The 22,486-nt window shown below is 46.8% G+C and overlaps 1 protein-coding gene across 1 annotated transcript in view; it reads right to left on the bottom strand.

Moving 5' to 3' along the window:
• Window positions 1-7,568: 7,568 nt before the first annotated feature.
• The window catches only part of COL2A1 (collagen type II alpha 1 chain), a 41,408-nt gene continuing 26,490 nt past the window's right edge, over window positions 7,569-22,486 (bottom strand). The window contains exons 49-52 of the mRNA XM_059871791.1: window positions 21,739-22,027; window positions 20,443-20,630; window positions 13,949-14,191; window positions 7,569-8,320 (exon numbers count right to left, since the gene is read on the bottom strand). Coding sequence (XP_059727774.1) covers window positions 8,174-8,320; window positions 13,949-14,191; window positions 20,443-20,630; window positions 21,739-22,027 — 867 coding nt within the window. The 3' untranslated portion in view covers window positions 7,569-8,173. The remainder of the gene's footprint in view (window positions 8,321-13,948; window positions 14,192-20,442; window positions 20,631-21,738; window positions 22,028-22,486) is intronic.

Genomic DNA, 22,486 nt, shown 5'->3' on the forward strand with positions numbered 1-22,486 from the left:
GGATATGATTTTTTGGGTTTTTTTTATTTTCCTGCACCTCAAGACCCCAAAAAGGGAGAGATCCCACCCAGAACGAGCCCCTGGAAGGAAGCAAGGACCCCAAACCTTTGGATTAAATTTCTTCCCTCCCTGCCCAGCAATCTGGAACTTTCCCTCCTGGACTGAGGGGCTGAAATCCCAGAGATTTGGTTCCCACCTGCTCTGGGAGCTTGGCACCACCTCAGGGTGTTTTGGGGTGAATTGATTTCATTTTAGAGAGTAAATGAATTTGGTTTTTTGGTTTTTTTTTTATTTTCCTGCACCTCAGCACCCCAAAAAGGGAGAGATCCCACCCAGAACGAGCCCCTGGAAGGAAGCAAGGACCCCAAACCTTTGGATTCAACTTCTTCCCTTCCTGCCCAGCAATCTGGAACTTTCCCTCCTGGATTGAGGGGCTGAAATCCCAAAAATCTGATTCCCACCTGCTCTGGAAGTGCTGAACAATCTGGAACTTTCCCTCCTGAATTTAGAGGCTGAAATCCCAGAGATTTGATTCCCACCTGCTCTGGAAGCTTGGCACCACCTCAGGGTGTTTTGGGGTGAATTGATTTCATTTTGGAGAGTAAATGGATTTGTTTTTTTGGTTTTTTTTATTTTCCTGCACCTCAGCACCCCAAAAAGGGAGAGATCCCACCCAGAACGAGCCCCTGGAAGGAAGCAAGGACCCCAAACCTTTGGATTCAACTTCTTCCCTCCCTGCCCAGCAATCTGGAACTTTCCCTCCTGGACTGAGGAGCTGAATTCCCAAAAATCTGATTCCCTCCTGCTCTGGAAGTGCTGAACAATCTGGAACTTTCCCTCCTGGATTGAGGGGCTGAAATCCCAGAGATTTGCTTTGCAAATTTTAGAGAGTAAATGGATTTGGTTTTTGTTTTTTTTTTTATTTTCCTGCACCTCAGCACCCCAAAAAGGGAGAGATCCCACCCAGAACGAGCCCCTGGAAGGAAGCAAGGACCCCAAACCTTTGGATTAAATTTCTTCCCTCCCTGCCCAGCAATCTGGAACTTTCCCTCCTGGATTGAGGGGCTGAAATCCCAGAGATTTGATTCCCACCTGCTCTGGGAGCTTGGCACCACCTCAGGGTGTTTTGGGGTGAATTGATTTCATTTTGGAGAGTAAATGAATTGGGTTTTTTGGTTTTTTTTTTATTTTCCAGCACCTCAGCACCCCAAAAAGGGAGAGATCCCACCCAGAACGAGCCCCTGGAAGGAGGCAAAGGACCCCAAACCTTTGGATTCAACTTCTTCCCTCCCTGCCCAGCAATCTGGAACTTTCCCTCCTGAATTTAGGAGCTGAAATCCCAAAAATCTGATTCCCACCTGCTCTGGAGGTGCTGAACAATCTGGAACTTTCTCTCCTGAATTTAGGGACTGAAATCCCAAAAATCTGATTCCCTCCTGCTCTGGAAGTGCTGAACAATCTGGAACTTTCCCTCCTGAATTTAGAGGCTGAAATCCCAAAAATCTGATTCCCACCTTCTTTGGAAGTGCTGAACAATCTGGAACTTTCTCTCCTGAACTGAGGGGCTGAAATCCCAAAAATCTGATTCCCACCTGCTCTGGAAGTGCTGAACAATCTGGAACTTTCCCTCCTGAATTTAGGGAAATCCCAGAGATTTGATTCCCACCTGCTCTGGGAGCTTGGCACCACCTCAGGGTGTTTTGGGGTGAATTGATTTCATTTTAGAGAGTAAATGAATTTGGTTTTTTGTTTTTTTTTTTATTTTCCAGCACCTCAGCACCCCAAAAAGGGAGAGATCCCACCCAGAATGAGCCCCTGGAAGGAGGCAAAGGACCCCAAACCTTTGGATTGAACCTCTTCCCTTCCTGCCCAGCAATCTGGAACTTTCCCTCCTGGATCGAGGGGCTGAAATCCCAAAAATCTGATTCCCTCCTGCTCTGGAAGTGCTGAACAATCTGGAACTTTCCCTCCTGGATTGAGGGGCTGAAATCCCAAAAATCTGATTCCCACCTGCTCTGGAAGTGCTGAACAATCTGGAACTTTCCTTCCTGGATTTAGAGGCTGAAATCCCAGAGATTTGATTCCCACCTGCTCTGGGAGCTTGGCACCACCTCAGGGTGTTTTGGGGTGAATTGATTTCATTTTGGAGAGGAAATGGATTTGGTTTTTTGGGTTTTTTTATTTTCCCGCACCTCAGCACCCCAAAAAGGGAGAGATCCCACCCAGAATGAGCCCCTGGAAGGAGGCAAAGGACCCCAAACCTTTGGATTCAACTTCTTCCCTCCCTGCCCAGCAATCTGGAACTTTCCCTCCTGGACTGAGGGGCTGAAATCCCAGAGATTTGATTCCCACCTGCTCTGGAAGCTGGGCACCACCTCAGGGTGTTTTGGGGTGAATTGATTTCATTTTGGAGAGTAAATGAATTGGGTTTTTTGTTCTTTTTAATTTTCCTGCACCTCAGCACCCCAAAAAGGGAGAGATCCCACCCAGAACGAGCCCCTGGAAGGAAGCAAAGGACCCCAAACCTTTGGATTCAACTTCTTCCCTTCCTGCCCAACAATCTGGAACTTTCCCTCCTGGATCGAGGGGCTGAAATCCCAGAGATTTGATTCCCACCTGCTCTGGAAGTGCTGAACAATCTGGAACTTTCTCTCCTGGATTGAGGGGCTGAAATCCCAAAAATCTGATTCCCACCTGCTCTGGAATCTTGGCACCACCTCAGGGTGTTTTGGGGTGAATTGATTTCATTTTGGAGAGGAAATGGATTGGGTTTTTTGTTTTTTTTTTTATTTTCCTGCACCTCAGCACCCCAAAAAGGGAGAGATCCCACCCAGAACGAGCCCCTGGAAGGAGGCAAAGGACCCCAAACCTTTGGATTCAACTCCCTCCCTTCCTCCCTGCCCAGCAATCTGGAACTTTCCCTCCTGAATTGAGGGGCTGAAATCCCAGAGATTTGATTCCCACCTGCTCTGGGAGCTTGGCACCACCTCAGGGTGTTTTGGGGTGAATTGATTTCATTTTGGAGAGGAAATGAATTTGGTTTTTTGGTTTTTTTTATTTTCCTGCACCTCAGCACCCCAAAAAGGGAGAGATCCCACCCAGAACGAGCCCCTGGAAGGAGGCAAGGACCCCAAACCTTTGGATTCAACTTCTTCCCTCCCTGCCCAGCAATCTGGAACTTTCCCTCCTGGACTGAGGGGCTGAAATCCCAAAAATCTGATTCCCACCTGCTCTGGAAGTGCTGAGCAATCTGGAACTTTCCCTCCTGGATTTAGAGGCTGAAATCCCAAAAATCTGATTCCCACCTGCTCTGGAAGTGCTGAACAATCTGGAACTTTCCCTCCTGGATTGAGGGGCTGAAATCCCAAAAATCTGATTCCCACCTGCTCTGGAAGTGCTGAACAATCTGGAACTTTCCCTCCTGGATTGAGGGGCTGAAATCCCAGAGATTTGCTTTGCAAATTTTAGAGAGTAAATGGATTGGGTTTTTTGGGTTTTTTTTTATTTTCCTGCACCTCAGCACCCCAAAAAGGGAGAGATCCCACCCAGAACGAGCCCCTGGAAGGAAGCAAGGACCCCAAACCTTTGGATTAAATTTCTTCCCTCCCTGCCCAGCAATCTGGAACTTTCCCTCCTGGATTGAGGGGCTGAAATCCCAGAGATTTGCTTTGCAAATTTTAGAGAGTAAATGGATTTGGTTTTTTGTTTTTTTTTTTTATTTTCCTGCACCTCAGCACCTCCCAAAAAGGGAGAGATCCCACCCAGAATGAGCCCCTGGAAGGAAGCAAGGACCCCAAACCTTTGGATTCAACTTCTTCCCTTCCTGCCCAGCAATCTGGAACTTTCCCTCCTGAATTTGGGGGCTGAAATCCCAAAAATCTGATTCCTTCCTGCTCTGGAGGTGCTGAACAATCTGGAACTTTCCCTCCTGAATTTAGGGGCTGAAATCCCAGAGATTTGCTTTGCAAATTTTAGAGAGTAAATGGATTTGGTTTTTTGTTTTTTTTTTTTTTATTTTCCTGCACCTCAGCACCCCAAAAAGGGAGAGATCCCACCCAGAACGAGCCCCTGGAAGGAAGCAAGGACCCCAAACCTTTGGATTCAACTTCTTCCCTCCCTGCCCAGCAATCTGGAACTTTCCCTCCTGAACTGAGGGGCTGAAATCCCAAAAATCTGATTCCCTCCTGCTCTGGAAGTGCTGAACAATCTGGAACTTTCCCTCCTGGATTGAGGGGCTGAAATCCCAGAGATTTGGTTCCCACCTGCTCTGGAATCTTGGCACCACCTCAGGGTGTTTTGGGGTGAATTGATTTCATTTTAGAGAGTAAATGAATTGGGTTTTTGGTTTTTTTTTATTTTCCTGCACCTCAGCACCCCAAAAAGGGAGAGATCCCACCCAGAACGAGCCCCTGGAAGGAAGAAAGGACCCCAAACCTTTGGATTAAACTTCTTCCCTTCCTGCCCAGCAATCTGGAACTTTCCCTCCTGGATTTAGAGGCTGAAATCCCAAAAATCTGATTCCCACCTGCTCTGGGAGCTGGGCACCACCTCAGGGTGTTTTGGGGTGAATTGATTTCATTTTGGAGAGGAAATGAATTGGGTTTTTTGTTTTTTTTTATTTTCCTGCACCTCAGGACCCCAAAAAGGGAGAGATCCCACCCAGAACGAGCCCCTGGAAGGAAGCAAGGACCCCAAACCTTTGGATTAAATTTCTTCCCTCCCTGCCCAGCAATCTGGAACTTTCCCTCCTGGATTGAGGGGCTGAAATCCCAGAGATTTGCTTTGCAAATTTTAGAGAGTAAATGGATTGGGTTTTTTGGTTTTTTTTTTATTTTCCTGCACCTCAGCACCCCCCAAAAAGGGAGAGATCCCACCCAGAACGAGCCCCTGGAAGGAAGCAAAGGACCCCAAACCTTTGGATCCAACTTCCCCCTCGTTTTCCCCCGACCCCTTTGGCATCCAGAGCTTCTTCCCTGGGGTTTCAGGTCCTGGAATTTGCTCTCTTTGTGCTCCACTTCCCAAAGCAGCCGGGCCTGGAGGGGGTTCTGGGGGAGGCTGGCATTCCAAGGCCTCCCTGCCAGGACATTCCTGCCAGGCACAGCCCTGCCCCCGCAGCCCTTTTGGCATTTTGCCTCTTTTGGGGAGGTTTTTTCTGGGATTTCAGCCCTCATTTCCCATGGGATTCAAGAGCCAGACCCAGCTACATTTCCTCAGTGGGAAAATCCCCAAATTTTTGGGTGACACTGCCACAAAATCCACTTTTTGCTCCTTTTTCCAGCAGGACATTCCTGCCCCTGCAGCCTTTGTAGGGCTGAATTCTCCAATAAACCTGATTTGGATCTTTCCATGTGCTGGCCTTGATTTTTTTTTTTTTTTTTTTAATAAATTATTATTTTTCCTCTGTTGGGATTGTTCCTGTGGTGTTTTTTTTTCCCCAAAAAATCCATTTTTTTGCTGATGGATTTCCACAAAATCCCAGAATGGGTTGGGGGTGATGCTAAAACTCCTCCCAGGGATGGGAATTCCATCCCAAAATCCCCCCCAAACCTCCAGATCCCAGTGGGAAGCCACTCCTGTCCCTCTGTCCTTTATCCCAAATCTGTCCCCAGCTCTCCTGAAAAGTCACCCTGGACCCTTCCCTTCTCCAGGCTGAAAAAATCCAATTTTTTTTTTGGGATTTTTTGGGGGGAAATAAGGAGGAAAAAGCTCCACCAGGGTCCCAATCCCACCCTCCTTCCCTCTGACCAATCCCCACCAACTTTTCCTTTTATTTTTATTTTAAAGAAAATGAAGAAATCCCAAATTTTGCTTTTCCTCCACTTTCTTCCCCTTCCTGGTTGGATTGAATCCTGATTTTTAAATTTTTTTCTCTTTTTTCTGGGGGTTTCCCCCCATTCTTTTCCCCCCTCTTCCCCCCAACTCTTCCAAAAATCCTTGAATATTTTTTGGGGGGGTTGCCCCTAGGAGGGACCCCCAAATTTTCTGCTTGGCTGCACCAGGAGGGGAAAAATTTGACCCCAAAGCCTCGGTGCAGAGCCCCCATCATTAGGAGAGCATTTTTGGGTGGAAAAAAATCCTTTTTAATCCCCCAATCCTCCTTAATGAATTTCCACTGCCAATTTTTTTCTGCTTGGCAAAAAAAAACAAAACAAAACAAAACTTTCCCAGCTTTTTGGGATGGTTTAAAACTCAAAATTTTACCCCAAAATGGCTTTTTTAAAAAAAATATTTTCGAGTTATTTCTCGGAGAGAAACTTTGTCATCCCCAGAGGTAAAAAAAGAAGAGTTTTGACCCCAAAAAATTGGGGTGAAACTCAGGAATTCCTCAGCAGGAGCTGCCTGGGGCCTCTGGCAGGGGAGATCTGAGCAGCTTTGGGGCTTTTCGGGGTCACTGAGCTGATTTTTGTCAAGATCATTAAAAAAATCCCATCCCTGAGCTTTTTTTTTGCCTGTCATGAGCAGCCTGGGGAGGAGAAAAATTTCTATTTTTTGTGGCAGGGCAAGAGTGGAGTCTGCAGCTTCCAGTGCTGCAAAAAAAAACCCAAAATTGAATTTTTTTTACAGGTAAAAAACAGCTTCCAGTGCTGCAAAACAACCCCAAAAATTGAATTTTTTTGCAGTTTCCAGTGCTGCAAAACGGCCCCAAAAATTGAAATTTTTTGCATTTTCCAGTGCTGCAAAATGGCCCCAAAAATTGAACTTTTTTGCAGCTTCCAGTGCTGTAAAACAGCCCCAAAAATTGAATTTTTTTGCAGGTAAAAAACAGCTTCCAATGCTGCAAAAAAAACCCCAAAATTGAAATTTTTTGCAGGTAAAAAAACAGCTTGCAGTGCTGCAAAACAGCCCCAAAAATTGATTTTTTTTGCAGTTTCCAGTGCTGCAAAAGGGCCCCAAAAATTGAAATTTTTTGCAGGTAAAAACCAGCTTCCAGTGCTGTAAAACAGCCCCAAAAATTGAATTTTTTTTTTGCAGTTTCCAGTGCTGCAAAACAGCCCCAAAAATTGAATTTTTTTGCAGTTTCCAGTGCTGCAAAACAGCCCCAAAATATGATTTTTTTTGCAGGTATAAAACAGCTTCCAGTGCTGCAAAAAAACCCCAAAAATTGATTTTTTTTGCAGGTAAAAAACAGCTTCCAGTGCTGCAAAACAGCCCCAAAAATTGATTTTTTTTGCAGGCAAAAAACAGCTTCCAGTGCTGCAAAACAACCCCAAAAATTGAATTTTTTTGCAGGTAAAAACAGGATAAAATTCATTTGGAGGAGGGGACAGCCTCCCCTTATCCCAATCTTAATTATTATCTTAAAAATTCCACAATTAAATCTCCTTTTCCAAGAGTTTCTGCTCTAAAATTTTTCAATTTTTTCCCTTTTTTTAATTGGCTTTTTTAGGGGGATTTTTCCCCCTCCTCTTCCCCCTTAATTTGAAGCATCCCACCCCCAAAAATTCACATTTTTACCCCAAAATGAGGATATTTTTCCCAACCTAAAGAACTTTACAGCTGTCAAAATGAGGAGAAAATATTTAAATTACTCCAAACACCCCCGAAAAAAAAAAAAGACACTCGACAACTTTTACTTTTGACCAAAAGTTTTTTTTTTTTTAGATTTTTTTTTTTCATTTTATACCAACAGATGTTAAAAAATACAGACTTGTTTTACAAGAATAGCACCAGTTTTTGATTTTTTTGGTGTGTTTTTTAACTGATCTCGTACACGAACACTCCTGCTGGGGGGAGGAAAGGGGAAAATTTGGGATTTTTGATCGCTGCGTTGGTGAAATCCCATTTTTTTAAATTTTATTTTTTCAGGGGGAAAAAGGGATCACTGACATTTCCACCTCCACCTGACCTCAAAAACAGGTCTTGCAGGAAGAGAATAAATAAATATAAACGGGTTTTTCCTTTGATTCTGGTCTTGGGATGAGGTGGTTGCTCCCTGATTCGGGGTGAGCCCTTTCAGTGCAGAATTCTCAGCTCCTTTTTGGGGTGAATCCCATTTTTTTGTGGGTTTTTTTTTTCTTATTTTTAAGGAATCAGGTCAAAAAACCCAAACGAACAACAAAAAAAAAACCACGACAACAACAACAAAAAAACCAACCAAAACCAAACAACCACACCCCAAAAAAACCCCAAAAAAACCCCAAAAAAATCCTTTTTTTTTTGTTTTTTTGTTTTTTTACAAGAAGCAGACGGGGCCCAGGTCGACCCCAAACTCCTGCTCGGGTCCCCCAATGTCCAAAGGTGCAATGTCCACGATGGGCAGGCGCGAGGTCTTCTGCGAGCGGTACTCGATGACGGTCCTGCCCCACTTCCCCGTGTGTTTCTGGGGGAAAAAAGGCCAAAAACGGGGTCACTCCACCTGCCACGGCCCGGCCAGACCCTGCCAACCCCAGCTGGAACCCAAACTGGGCGTCAGGCACATTTTTTTTCCCTCACAAACACACCAAGCAGGGAAAAAATGGGCAAAAAATGGGGTTATTTAATCTTCCAGGACCTTCCCAACCCAAATTTATCATTACCAATGGAAAATGGGGTTATTTAATCTTCCAGGACCTTCCCAATCTCAGTTTGAGTTCAAATTTTTCCTTAGGATCAGAAAATGGGTCATTTAATCTTCCAGGACCTTCCCAATCTCAGTTTGAACCCAAGTTTATCATTAGCATTGGAAAAATGGGGTTGGTTAATCTTCCAGGACCTTCCCAATCTCAGTTTGAGCCCAAATTTATCATTTGAATCAGAAAATGGGTCATTTAATCTTCCAGGACCTTCCCAACCCAAATTTATCATTAGCATTGGAAAAAATGGGATTATTTAATCTTCCAGGACCTTCCCAACCCAAATCTATCTTCAGCATTGGGAAATGGGTTATTTAATCTTCCAGGACCCTCCCAACCCAAATTTATCATTATCAATAGAAAATGGGGTCAATTTATCTTCCAGGACCTTCCCAATCTCAGTTTGAGCCCAAATTTATCATTAGGATCAGAAAATGGGTCATTTAATCTTCCAGGACCTTCCCAATCTCAGTTTGAACCAAGTTTATCATTAGCAGGTAAAACCCCATTGGAAAATGGGGTTGTTTAGTCTTCCAGGACCTTCCCAACCCAAATTTATCATTAGCATTGGAAAAATGGGGTTATTTAATCTTCCAGGACCTTCCCAACCCAAATTTATCATTAGCATTGGAAAAATGGGGTTGGTTAATCTTCCAGGACCTTCCCAAGCCAAATTTATCATTAGCAATGGAAAATGGGGTTATTTAATCTTCCAGGACCTTCCCAATCTCAGTTTGAGACCAAATTTAGAAAAATGGGGTTATTTAATCTTCCAGGACTTTCTCCACCCAAATTTATCATTAGCATTGGAAAAATGGGGTTATTTAATCTTCCAGGACCTTCCCAACCCAAATTTATCATTAGCATTGGAAAAATGGGGTTGGTTAATCTTCCAGGACCTTCCCAAGCCAAATTTATCATTAGGATTGGGAAATGGGGCTATTTAATCTTCCAGGACCTTCCCAATCTCAGTCTGAGCATAAATTTATCATTAGGATCAGAAAATGGGTCATTTAATCTTCCAGGACCTTCCCAACCCAAATTTATCATTATCAATAGAAAATGGGGTTATTTAATCTTCCAGGACCTTCCCAATCTCAGTTTGAGCTCAAATTTATCATTTGAATCAGAAAATGGGGTTATTTAATCTTCCAGGACCTTCCCAATCTCAGTTTGAGCCCAAATTTATAATTTGAATCAGAAAATGGGGTTGTTTAATCTTCCAGGACCTTCCCAATCTCAGTTTGAGCCCAAATTTATCATTTGAATCAGAAAATGGGTCATTTAATCTTCCAGGACCTTCCCAACCCAAATTTATCATTAGCATTGGAAAAATGGGGTTGGTTAATCTTCCAGGACCTTCCCAAGCCAAATTTATCATTAGCAATGGAAAATGGGGTTATTTAATCTTCCAGGACCTTCCCAACCCAAATTTATCATTAGCATTGGAAAAATGGGGTTGGTTAATCTTCCAGGACCTTCCCAATCTCAGTTTGAGCCCAAATTTAATCTTTTAGGACCTTCCCAATCTCAGTTTGAGCCCAAATTTAATCTTTTAGGACCTTCCCAATCTCAGTTTTAGCCCAGGTTTAACATGAACATCAGAAAATTGGGGTTGTTTAATCTTCTAGGACCTTCCCAACCCAAATTTATCATTAGCAATGGAAAATGGGGTTATTTAATCTTCCAGGACCTTCCCAATCTCAGTCTGAGCCCAAATTTAGAAAAATGGGGATATTTAATCTTCCAGGACCTTCCTAATGTAATATAATATACTATACTATACTATAATAATATAATATAATATAATATAATATAATATAATATAATATAATATAATATAATATAATATAATATAATATAATATAATATAATATAATTAATATAATGTAATGTAATGTAATGTAATATAATATAATATAATATAATATAATATAATAGATATGATATTCTAGAATGTAATAGAATCTATTTGATATAATATAATATAATATAACATTATATTAGATTATGTAATATTATACAATATATTTGATAGAATCTAATGGAATATAATAATATAGATTATAATAGATTTGATATTATGTAATGTAATAATATAGATTATATTTGATATGTAATTTAATGTAATATAATAATATATATTATAATATATTTGATATGATGTAATGTAATGTTATATGATATAATATAACAATATAGATTATAATATATTTGATATGATATAAGGTAGTGTAATGTATTATAATAATATATTATAATATATTTGATATAATGTAATATAACAATATAGATTATAATATATTTGATATGTAATGTAATGTAAAATAACAATATATATTATAATATATTTGATATGATATAATGTAATGTAATATAATGTAACAATATAGTTTATAATATATTTGTTATAATGTAATGTAATATCATATAACAATATAGATTATATTTGTTATAATGTAATGTAATATAATATAACAATATAGATTATAATACATTTGATATAATCTAATCTAATGTAATATAATATAATAATATAGAATATAATAGATTTTATATAATGTAATGTAATGTAATATAACAATATAGATTATAATATATTTGATATTATGTAATGTAATGTAATATAACAACATATAATATATTTGATATTATGTAATGTAATGTAATATAATAGAACAATATAGATTATAATAGATTTTATAGAATCTAATGTAATATGATAGAACAATATAGATTATAATATATTTTATAGAATGTAATGTAATGTAATGTAATATAACCATATATATTATAATATATTTGATAGAATCTAATGTAATATAATATAATAACACAGATTATAATAGATTTTATATAATGTAATGTAATGTAATATAACAATATAGATTATAATATATTTGATGTAATGTAATGTAATGTAATGTAATATAATAATATAGATTATAATAGATTTTATATAATGTAATGCAATGTAATGTAATGTAATGCAACGTAATGTAATGTAATGTAATGTAACAATATATATTATAATATATTTGATAGAATCTAATGTAAATACAATAGAATTACATAAAATACTCCATGAGCCTTCCAAGCACCTGTAATCACCCTGACCAATTCCTCCTCCCCCCTGGACACCCTGCAGACCCCAATTTCACCCTGACCAATTCCTCCTCCCCCCCCGGGCACCCCCCCAGACCCCAATTTCACCCTGACCAATTCCTCCTCGTCCCCTGGGCACCCCCAGACCCCAATTTCACCCTGACCAATTCCTCCTCCCCCCTGGACACCCCCAGGCCCCAATTTCACCCTGACCAATTCCTCCTCCCCCTGGGCACCCCCAGACCCCAATTTCACCCTGACCAATTCCTCCTTCCCTGGACACACCCAGGCCCCAATTTCACCCTGACCAATTCCTCCTTCCCCGGACACCCCCAGGCCCCAATTTCACCCTGACCAATTCCTCCTTCCCTGGACACCCCCCAGGCCCCAATTTCACCCTGACCAATTCCTCCTTCCCTGGACACCCCCCAGACCCCAATTTCACCCTGACCAATTCCTCCTTCCCCCGGACACCCCCAGACCCCAATTTCACCCTGACCAATTCCTCCTTCCCCCTGGGCACCCCCAGACCCCAATTTCACCCTGACCAATTCCTCCTTCCCTGGACACCCCCCAGACCCCAATTTCACCCTGACCAATTCCTCCTCCCCCGGGCACCCCCCAGACCCCAATTTCACCCTGACCAATTCCTCCTTCTCCCGGGCACCCCCCAGACCCCAGACCCCAATTTCACCCTGACCAATTCCTCCTCCTCCCCCTGGACACCCCCCAGGCCCCCAATTTCACCCTGACCAATTCCTCCTTCCCCCTGGACACCCCCAGACCCCAATTTCACCCTGACCAATTCCTCCTTCCCTGGACACCCCCCAGACCCCAATTTCACCCTGACCAATTCCTCCTCCCCCGGGCACCCCCCCAGTCCCCAATTTCACCCTGATCAATTCCTCCTTCCCTGGACACCCCCCAGACCCCAATTTCACCCTGACCAATTCCTCCTTCCCCCTGGACACCCCCAGACCCCAATTTCACCCTGACCAATTCCTCCTTCCCCCTGGGCACCCCCAGACCCCAATTTCACCCTGACCAATTCCTCCTTCCCTGGACACCCCCAGACCCCAATTTCACCCTGACCAATTCCTCCTCCCCCCCGGGCACCCCCCAGGCCCCAATTTCACCCTGACCAATTCCTCCTTCCCTGGACACCCCCAGGCCCCAATTTCACCCTGACCAATTCCTCCTTCCCCGGGCACCCTGCAGACCCCAGGCCCCAATTTCACCCTGACCAATTCCTGACCAATTCCTCCTTCCCCCGGACACCCCCAGACCCCAATTTCACCCTGACCAATTCCTCCTCCCCCCCGGGCACCCCCAGTCCCCAATTTCACCCTGACCAATTCCTCCTTCCCCCTGGGCACCCCCAGGCCCCAATTTCACCCTGACCAATTCCTCTTTCCCCGGGCACCCCCCAGGCCCCAATTTCACCCTGACCAATTCCTCCTTCCCCGGACACCCCCCAGACCCCAATTTCACCCTGACCAATTCCTCCTCCCCCTGGACACCCCCCAGACCCCAATTTCACCCTGACCAATTCCTCCTTCCCTGGACACCCCCCAGACCCCAATTTCACCCTGACCAATTCCTCCTTCCCCGGGCACCCCCCCAGACCCCAATTTCACCCTGACCAATTCCTCCTTCCCTGGACACCCCCCAGGCCCCAATTTCACCCTGACCAATTCCTCCTCCCCCGGGCACCCCCAGACCCCAATTTCACCCTGACCAATTCCTCCTTCCCTGGACACCCCCCAGGCCCCAATTTCACCCTGACCAATTCCTCCTCCCCCCCCGGGCACCCCCCAGGCCCCAATTTCACCCTGACCAATTCCTCCCTCCCTGGACACCCCCAGACCCCAATTTCACCCTGACCAATTCCTCCTTCCCCCCTGGGCACCCCCAGGCCCCAATTTCACCCTGACCAATTCCTCCTTCCCTGGACACCCCCCAGACCCCAATCTCACTCTGACCAATTCCTCCTTCCCTGGACACCCCCCAGACCCCAATTTCACCCTGACCAATTCCTCCTTCCCCCTGGGCACCCCCCAGACCCCAATTTCACCCTGACCAATTCCTCCTCTCCCCCGGACACCCCCAGACCCCAGACCCCAATTTCACCCTGACCAATTCCTCCTTCCCCCTGGACACCCCCCAGGCCCCAATTTCACCCTGACCAGTTCCTCCTTCCCTGGGCACCCCCCAGGCCCCAATTTCACCCTGACCAATTCCTCCTCCCCCGGGGACCCCCCCTTTCCCCCTTTCCCTCTCCCCTCACTCACCGTGCAGCCGTCCTCCAGCACGCTGTAGGTGAACCTGCTGTTGCCCTCGGCGCGGATCTCCACGTCGTTGGAGCCCTGGAGCAGCAGCGCCTTCCTCAGCCCGCCCGACTCGCCGTCCAGGTAGGCCACGCTGTTCCTGCAGTGGTAGGTGACGTTCTGGGAGCCCTCGGTGGACAGCAGCCTCAGGAAGGTCATCTGGATGTTGGCCGTGTTGGGCGCCAGCTCCTCAGCGCCGTAGCTGAACTGCGGGGGGAGGGAGGCTCTCAGACGGCGGGTTTGGGGGGTTTGGGGGCTTTTTGGGGGGGTTTTGGGGCTTTTTGGGGGAAATTCTGAGGGTTGTTTTCCCAGAGCTGGGAACTGCCACGGCCTGATGGCAAGAGTTCCATGGAAGGCTCTAAACCAACCAGTTCTGGTACAAACCCATCAATTTCACCTCAAGGCCTCCAGGATTTCCATAAAATCCCTAAGTCCACCAATATCTGATCCCAACCCCATCAATTTCACCCCAAAGAAGGACATGGCTTCCAAGTTTTCCATAAAATCCCTAAATCCACCACTATCTGATGGAGATGGCCTCAGGAAGGTCATCTGGATGTTGGCCGTGTTGGGCGCCAGCTCCTCAGCGCCGTAGCTGAACTGCAGGGGGAGGGAGGCTCTCAGACGGGGGGTTTGGGGGCTTTTTGGGGGAATTTCTGAGGGTTCCTTTCCCAGAGCTGGGAACTGCCACGGCCTGATGGCAAGAGTTCCATGGAAGGCTCTAAATCAACCAGTTCTGGTACAAACCCATCAATTTCACCTCAAGGAAGGACATGGCCTCCAGGATTTCCATAAAATCCCTAAGTTCACCAATATCTGATCCCAACCCCATCAATTTCACCCCAAAGAAGGACATGGCTTCCAAGTTTTCCATAAAATCCCTAAATCCACCAATATCTGATCCCAACCCCATCAATTTCACCCCAAAGAAGGACATGGCTTCCAAGATTTCCATAAAATCCCTAAATCCACCACTATCTGATGGAGATGGCCTCAGAAAGGTCATCTGGATGTTGGCCGTGTTGGGCGCCAGCTCCTCAGCGCCGTAGCTGAACTGCGGGGGGAGGGAGGCTCTCAGACGGCGGGTTTGGGGGGTTTGGGGGCTTTTTGGGGGGTGTTTTGGGGCTTTTTGGGGGGTTTTGGGGCTTTTTTGGGGGGTTTTGGGGCTTTTTGGGGGAATTTCTGAGGGTTGTTTTCCCAGAGCTGGGAACTGCCACGGCCTGATGGCAAGAGTTCCATGGAAGTCTTGAAATCAACCAGTTCTGGTACAAACCCAGCAATTTCACCTCAAGGCCTCCAGGATTTCCATAAAATCCCTAAGTCCACCAATATCTGATCCCAACCCCATCAATTTCACCCCAAAGATGGACATCAGCTCCAAGATTTCCATAAAATCCCTAAATCCACCAATATCTGATGGAGATGGCCTCAGGAAGGTCATCTGGATGTTGGCCGTGTTGGGCGCCAGCTCCTCAGCACCGTAGCTGAACTGCGGGGGGAGGGAGGCTCTCAGACGGCGGGTTTGGGGGGTTTGGGGGCTTTTTTGGGGGTTTTTTGGGGGGTTTTGGGGGGTTTTTTGGCTTTTTGGGGGAATTTCTGAGGGTTGTTTTCCCAGAGCTGGGAACTGCCACGGCCTGATGGCAAGAGTTCCATGGAAGGCTCTAAATCAACCGGTTCTGGTACAAACCCATCAATTTCACCTCAAGGCCTCCAGGATTTCCATAAAATCCCTAAGTTCACCAATATCTGATCCAAACCCCATCAATTTCACCCCAAAGAAGGACATGGCTTCCAAGTTTTCCATAAAATCCCTAAATCCACCACTATCTGATGGAGATGGCCTCAGGAAGGTCATCTGGATGTTGGCCGTGTTGGGCGCCAGCTCCTCAGCGCCGTAGCTGAACTGCGGGGGGAGGGAGGCTCTCAGACGGCGGGTTTGGGGGGTTTTGGGGGCTTTTTTGGGGGGTTTTGGGGCTTTTTGGGAGAATTCCCGAGGGTTGCTTTCCCAGAGCTGGGAACTGCCACGGCCTGATGGCAAGAGTTCCATGGAAGGCTCTAAATCAACCGGTTCTGGTACAAACCCATCAATTTCACCTCAAGGAAGGACATGGCCTCCAGGATTTCCATAAAATCCCTAAGTTCACCAATATCTGATCCAAACCCCATCAATTTCACCCCAAAGAAGGACATGGCTGCCAAGTTTTCCATAAAATCCCTAAATCCACCAATATCTGATGGAGATGGCCTCAGGAAGGTCATCTGGATGTTGGCCGTGTTGGGCGCCAGCTCCTCAGCACCGTAGCTGAACTGCAGGGGGAGGGAGGCTCTCAGACGGCGGGTTTGGGGGGCTTTTTGGGGAGTTTTGGGGGGGTTTTGGGGCTTTTTGGGAGAATTTCTGAGGGTTGCTTTCCCAGAGCTGGGAACTGCCACGGCCTGATGGCAAGAGTTCCATGGAAGTCTTGAAATCAACCGGTTCTGGTACAAACCCATCAATTTCACCTCAAGGCCTCCAGGATTTCCATAAAATCCTTAAGTTCACCAATATCTGATCCAAACCCCATCAATTTCACCCCAAAGAAGGACATGGCTTCCAAGTTTTCCATAAAATCCCTAAATCCACCAATATCTGATGGAGATGGCCTCAGGAAGGTCATCTGGATGTTGGCCGTGTTGGGCGCCAGCTCCTCAGCGCCGTAGCTGAACTGCGGGGGGAGGGAGGCTCTCAGACGGCGGGTTTGGGGGGTTTGGGGGCTTTTTGGGGAGTTTTGGGGGGTTTTGGGGGAATTTCCGAGGGTTGCTTTCCCAGAGCTGGGAACTGCCACGGCCTGATGGCAAGAGTTCCATGGAAGTCTTGAAATCAACCGGTTCTGGTACAAACCCATCAATTTCACCTCAAGGCCTCCAGGATTTCCGTAAAATCCCTAAATCCACCAATATCTGATCCCAACCCCATCAATTTCACCCCAAAGAAGGACATGGCTTCCAAGTTTTCCATAAAATCCCTAAATCCACCAATATCTGATGGAGATGGCCTCAGGAAGGTCATCTGGATGTTGGCCGTGTTGGGCGCCAGCTCCTCAGCGCCGTAGCTGAACTGCGGGGGGAGGGAGGCTCTCAGACGGCGGGTTTGGGGGGTTTGGGGGCTTTTTGGGTGGGTTTTGGGGCTTTTTGGGAGAATTTCTGAGGGTTGTTTTCCCAGAGCTGGGAACTGCCACGGCCTGATGGCAAGAGTTCCATGGAAGGCTCTAAATCAACCAGTTCTGGTACAAACCCAGCAATTTCACCTCAAGGCCGGACATGGCCTCCAGGATTTCCATAAAATCCCTAAGTTCACCAATATCTGATCCAAACCCCATCAATCTCACCCCAAAGATGGACATCAGCTCCAAGATTTCCATATCATCCTCAAATCACCCAATATCTGATAGAACCACCCAAAATTCCACCCCCAGGAAGGACATGAGCTCCAAGATTTCCATAGTCTAACTCCAGGAAGGACATGAGCTCCAAGATTTGCATAAAACCCTGAAATCTCCCAATATCTGATAGAACCACCAAAATTCCACCTCCAGGAGGACTTGAGCTCCAAGATTTCCATAAAACCCTCAAATCACCCAATATCTGACAGAACCACCCAAAATCCGACCCCCAGGAAGGACTTGAGCTCCAAGATTTCCATAAAATCCTGAAATCACCCAATATCTGACAGAACCACCAAAATTTCCACCTCCAGGAAGGACTTGAGGTCCAAGACTTCCATGTTCCACCTCCCTGAAGGACATGAGCTCCAAGATTTCCATAAAACCCTCAAAACACCCAATATCTGATAGAACCACCCAAATTTCACCTCCAGGAAGGACTTGAGCTCCAAGATTTCCATATTCTACTTCCAGGAAGAACATGACCTCCAAGATTTCCATAAAACCCTCAAATCACCCAATATCTGATAGAACCACCCAAATTCCACCTCTAGGAAGGAGGTGAACTCCAAGATTTCCATAAAACCCTGAAATCTCCCAATATCTGATAGAACCACCCAAAATTCCACCTCCAGCATGGACATCAACTCCAAGATTTCCATAAAACCCTCAAATCAGCCAATATCTGATAGAACCACCAAAATTTCCACCTCCAGGAAGGACATCAGCTCCAAGATTTCCATATTCCACCTCCAGGAAGGACATGAGCTCCAAGATTTCCATAAAATCCTCAAATCACCCAATATCTGATAGAACCACCCAAAATTCCACCTCCAGGAGGGACTTGAGCTCCAAGATTTCCTTATCATCCTCAAATCACCCAATATCGGATAGAACCACCCAAAATTCCACCTCCAGGAGGACTTGAGCTCCAAGATTTCCATAAAACCCTCAAATCACCCAATATCTGATAGAACCAAGCAAATTCCACCTCTAGGAAGGAGATGAACTCCAAGATTTCCATAAAACCCTCAAATCACCCAATATCTGACAGAACCACCCAAAATTCCACCTCCAGGAGGACTTGAGCTCCAAGACTTCCATGTTCCACCTCCCTGAAGGACATGAGCTCCAAGATTTCCATAAAACCCTCAAAACACCCAATATCTGATAGAACCACCAAAATTCCACCTCCAGAAGGGACTTGAGCTCCAAGATTTCCTTATCATCCTCAAATCACCCAATATCTGATAGAACCACCCAAAATTCCACCTCCAGGAGGACTTGAGCTCCAAGACTTCCATGTTCCACCTCCCTGAAGGACTTGAGCTCCAAGATTTCCATAAAACCCTCAAATCACCCAATATCTGATAGAACCACCCAAATTCCACCTCTAGGAAGGAGATGAACTCCAAGATTTCCATAAAACCCTGAAATCTCCCAATATCTGATAGAACAACCAAAATTCCACCTCCAGGAAGGACTTGAGCTCCAAGATTTCCATAAAACCCTCAAAACACCCAATATCTGATAGAACCACCCAAATTCCACCTCTAGGAAGGAGATGAACTCCAAGATTTCCATAAAACCCTGAAATCTCCCAATATCTGATAGAACAACCAAAATTCCACCTCCAGGAAGGACTTGAGCTCCAAGATTTCCATAAAACCCTCAAAACACCCAATATCTGATAGAACCACCAAAATTCCACCTCCAGAAGGGACTTGAGCTCCAAGATTTCCTTATCATCCTCAAATCACCCAATATCTGATAGAACCACCCAAAATTCCACCTCCAGGAGGACTTGAGCTCCAAGACTTCCATGTTCCACCTCCCTGAAGGACATGAGCTCCAAGATTTCCATAAAACCCTCAAATCACCCAATATCTGATAGAACCACCAAAATTTCCACCTCCAGGAAGGACTTGAGCTTCAAGATTTCCATAAAACCCTCAAATCACCCAATATCTGATAGAACCACCAAAATTTCCACCTCCAGGAAGGACTTGAGCTCCAAGACTTCCATGTTCCACCTCCCTGAAGGACATGAGCTCCAAGATTTCCATAAAACCCTCAAAACACCCAATATCTGATAGAACCACCCAAATTCCACCTCTAGGAAGGAGATGAACTCCAAGATTTCCATAAAACCCTGAAATCTCCCAATATCTGATAGAACAACCAAAATTCCACCTCCAGGAAGGACATGAGCTCCAAGATTTCCATAAAACCCTCAAATCACCCAATATCTGATAGAACCACCCAAAATTCCACCTCCAGGAGGACTTGAGCTCCAAGACTTTTATGTTCCACCTCCCTGAAGGACATGAGCTCCAAGATTTCCATAAAACCCTCAAAACACCCAATATCTGATAGAACCACCAAAATTTCCACCTCCAGGAAGGACTTGAGCTTCAAGATTTCCATAAAACCCTCAAATCACCCAATATCTGATAGAACCACCAAAATTCCACCTCCAGAAGGGACTTGAGCTCCAAGATTTCCTTATCATCCTCAAATCACCCAATATCTGATAGAACCACCCAAAATTCCACCTCCAGGAGGGACTTGAGCTCCAAGATTTCCTTATCATCCTCAAATCACCCAATATCTGATAGAACCACCCAAAATTCCACCTCCAGGAGGACTTGAGCTCCAAGACTTCCATGTTCCACCTCCCTGAAGGACATGAGCTCCAAGATTTCCATAAAACCCTCAAATCACCCAATATCTGATAGAACCACCCAAAATTCCACCCCCAGGAAGGACTTGAGCTCCAAGATTTCCATATAATCCTGAAATCTCCCAATATCTGATAGAACCACCAAAATTTCCACCTCCAGGAAGGACTTGAGCTCCAAGACTTTTATGTTCCACCTCCCTGAAGGACATGAGCTCCAAGATTTCCATAAAACCCTCAAAACACCCAATATCTGATAGAACCACCCAAATTTCCACCTCCCTGAAGGACATCAGCTCCAACCTTCCTGTGAACCTCCATCCCACCCTCCTCCCTCCGTGCCCAGCCCGGACACCCACGTGGAAGCCGCCGTTGATGGTCTCGCCGAACCAGACGTGTTTCTTCTCCTTGGCCTTGCTGCTCCACCAGTTCTTCCTGGGGATGCTGCCGGGGCTGGGGTACACACAGGTCTCCCCCGTGGCCATGTTGCAGAAGACCTTGATGGCGTCCAGGGTGCAGCCCTGGTTGGGGTCGATCCAGTAGTCACCTGTGGAGGTGAGGGACAGCCCGTGGTGGGGTCAGCCAGGGGGGACACGGGGGGCTTGGTGGCCGGGAGGGGATGGAGGGGACAAGGAGGGAGAGGGGGCACGGGGATGGAGGCTGGAGGCTCACGGACACAGCGATGGGCACTGATGGACACGGACGCAGGGATGGACACAAATGGACACAGGGATGGACACAGGGATGGACACGGACACAGGGATGGAAACAGGGATGGACACAGATGGACACAGGAATGGAAACAGGGATGGACACAGAGATGGACACAGGGACGGACACAGATGGACACAGGGATGGACAGAGGGATGGACACAGATGGACACAGGGATGGAAATGATGGACAGAGGGATGGACACAGGGATGGACAGAGGGATGGAAATGGGGATGGAAACAAGGATGGAAACAGGGATGGAAACAGGGATGGACACGGACACAGGGATGGACACAGGGATGGACACAGGGATGGACACAGGGATGGACACAGATGGACACAGGGATGGAAATGGGGATGGACAAAGATGGACACAGGGATGGACACATGGACAGAGATGGACACAGATGGACACAGACACAGGGATGGAGAGTGGGATGGACGCAGGGATGGAAACGGGGATGGACACAAATTGATGCAGATGGACACAGGGATGGACACAGGGATGGACATATGGATAGACACATGGAAACAGATGGACGCAGGGATGGACACAGATGGACACATGGACACAAATGGACGCAGAGATGGACACAGATGGACACAGGGATGGACACAGGGATGGACACAGATGGACACAGGGATGGACACAGGGATGGACACAGGGATGGACACAGATGGACACATGGACACAGATGGACGCAGATGGACACAGATGGACACAGATGGACACAGGAATGGAGAGCGGGATGGACGCAGGGATGGACACACAGACACAGATGGACGCAGGGATGGATGCAGGGATGGACACAGGGATGGACACATGGACACAGATGGACACACAGATGAACGCAGGGATGGACACAGGGATGGACATATGGACACAGATGGACACAGGGATGGACACAGATGGACAGACACACGGCCGGAGCCTCTCCCTCACCGCTCTTCCAGTCGGGGTGGCAGAGTTTGATGTCTCGGCAGGTCCTGGCCGGGTTCTTGCGGGAGCCCTCGGGGCTGCGGATGCTCTCGATCTGGTTGTTGAGGGCCTTGAGGGTGGCGTCCACCTCGGCGTCGTGCGGCCGCAGCCCCGGCGCCGCCTCGTCCGCCCGCATGTAGCGCCCGGGGTCGGGGCCCTTCTCGGGCTGGCCCAGCCCCGCGAACGCCGACATGTCGATGCCGGTGCCGGGGGGCCCGGGGGGGCCGGGCGGGCCGGGGTTCCCGGGGGGGCCCTGCGGGAGGGAGGGAGGGAGGGAGGAGCGGTCACGGGGTGATCGGCCGGGGCTTGGATCCTACTGCCTGCTGGATCCCTCTGTCCCCCGCTGGATCCCTCTGTCCCCTGCTGGATCCCTCTGTCCCCTGCTGGATCCCTCTGTCCCCTGCTGAATTCCTCTGTCCCCTGCTGAATTCCTCTGTCCCCCGCTGGATCCCTCTGTCCCCCACAGGATCCCTCTGTCCCCTTCTGAATTCCTCTGTCCCCTGCTGGATCCCTCTGTCCCCCGCTGGATCCCTCTGTCCCCTGCTGGATCCCTCTGTCCCCTGCTGGATCCCTCTGTCCCCCGCTGGATCCCTCTGTCCCCTGCTGGATCCCTCTGTCCCCTGCTGGATCCCTCTGTCCCCTGCTGAATTCCTCTGTCCCCTGCTGGATCCCTCTGTTCCCCACAGGATCCCTCTGTCCCCCGCTGGATCCC

Source organism: Haemorhous mexicanus, chromosome 33, assembly GCF_027477595.1.
Source record: "Haemorhous mexicanus isolate bHaeMex1 chromosome 33, bHaeMex1.pri, whole genome shotgun sequence".
NCBI lineage: Eukaryota > Metazoa > Chordata > Aves > Passeriformes > Fringillidae > Haemorhous > Haemorhous mexicanus.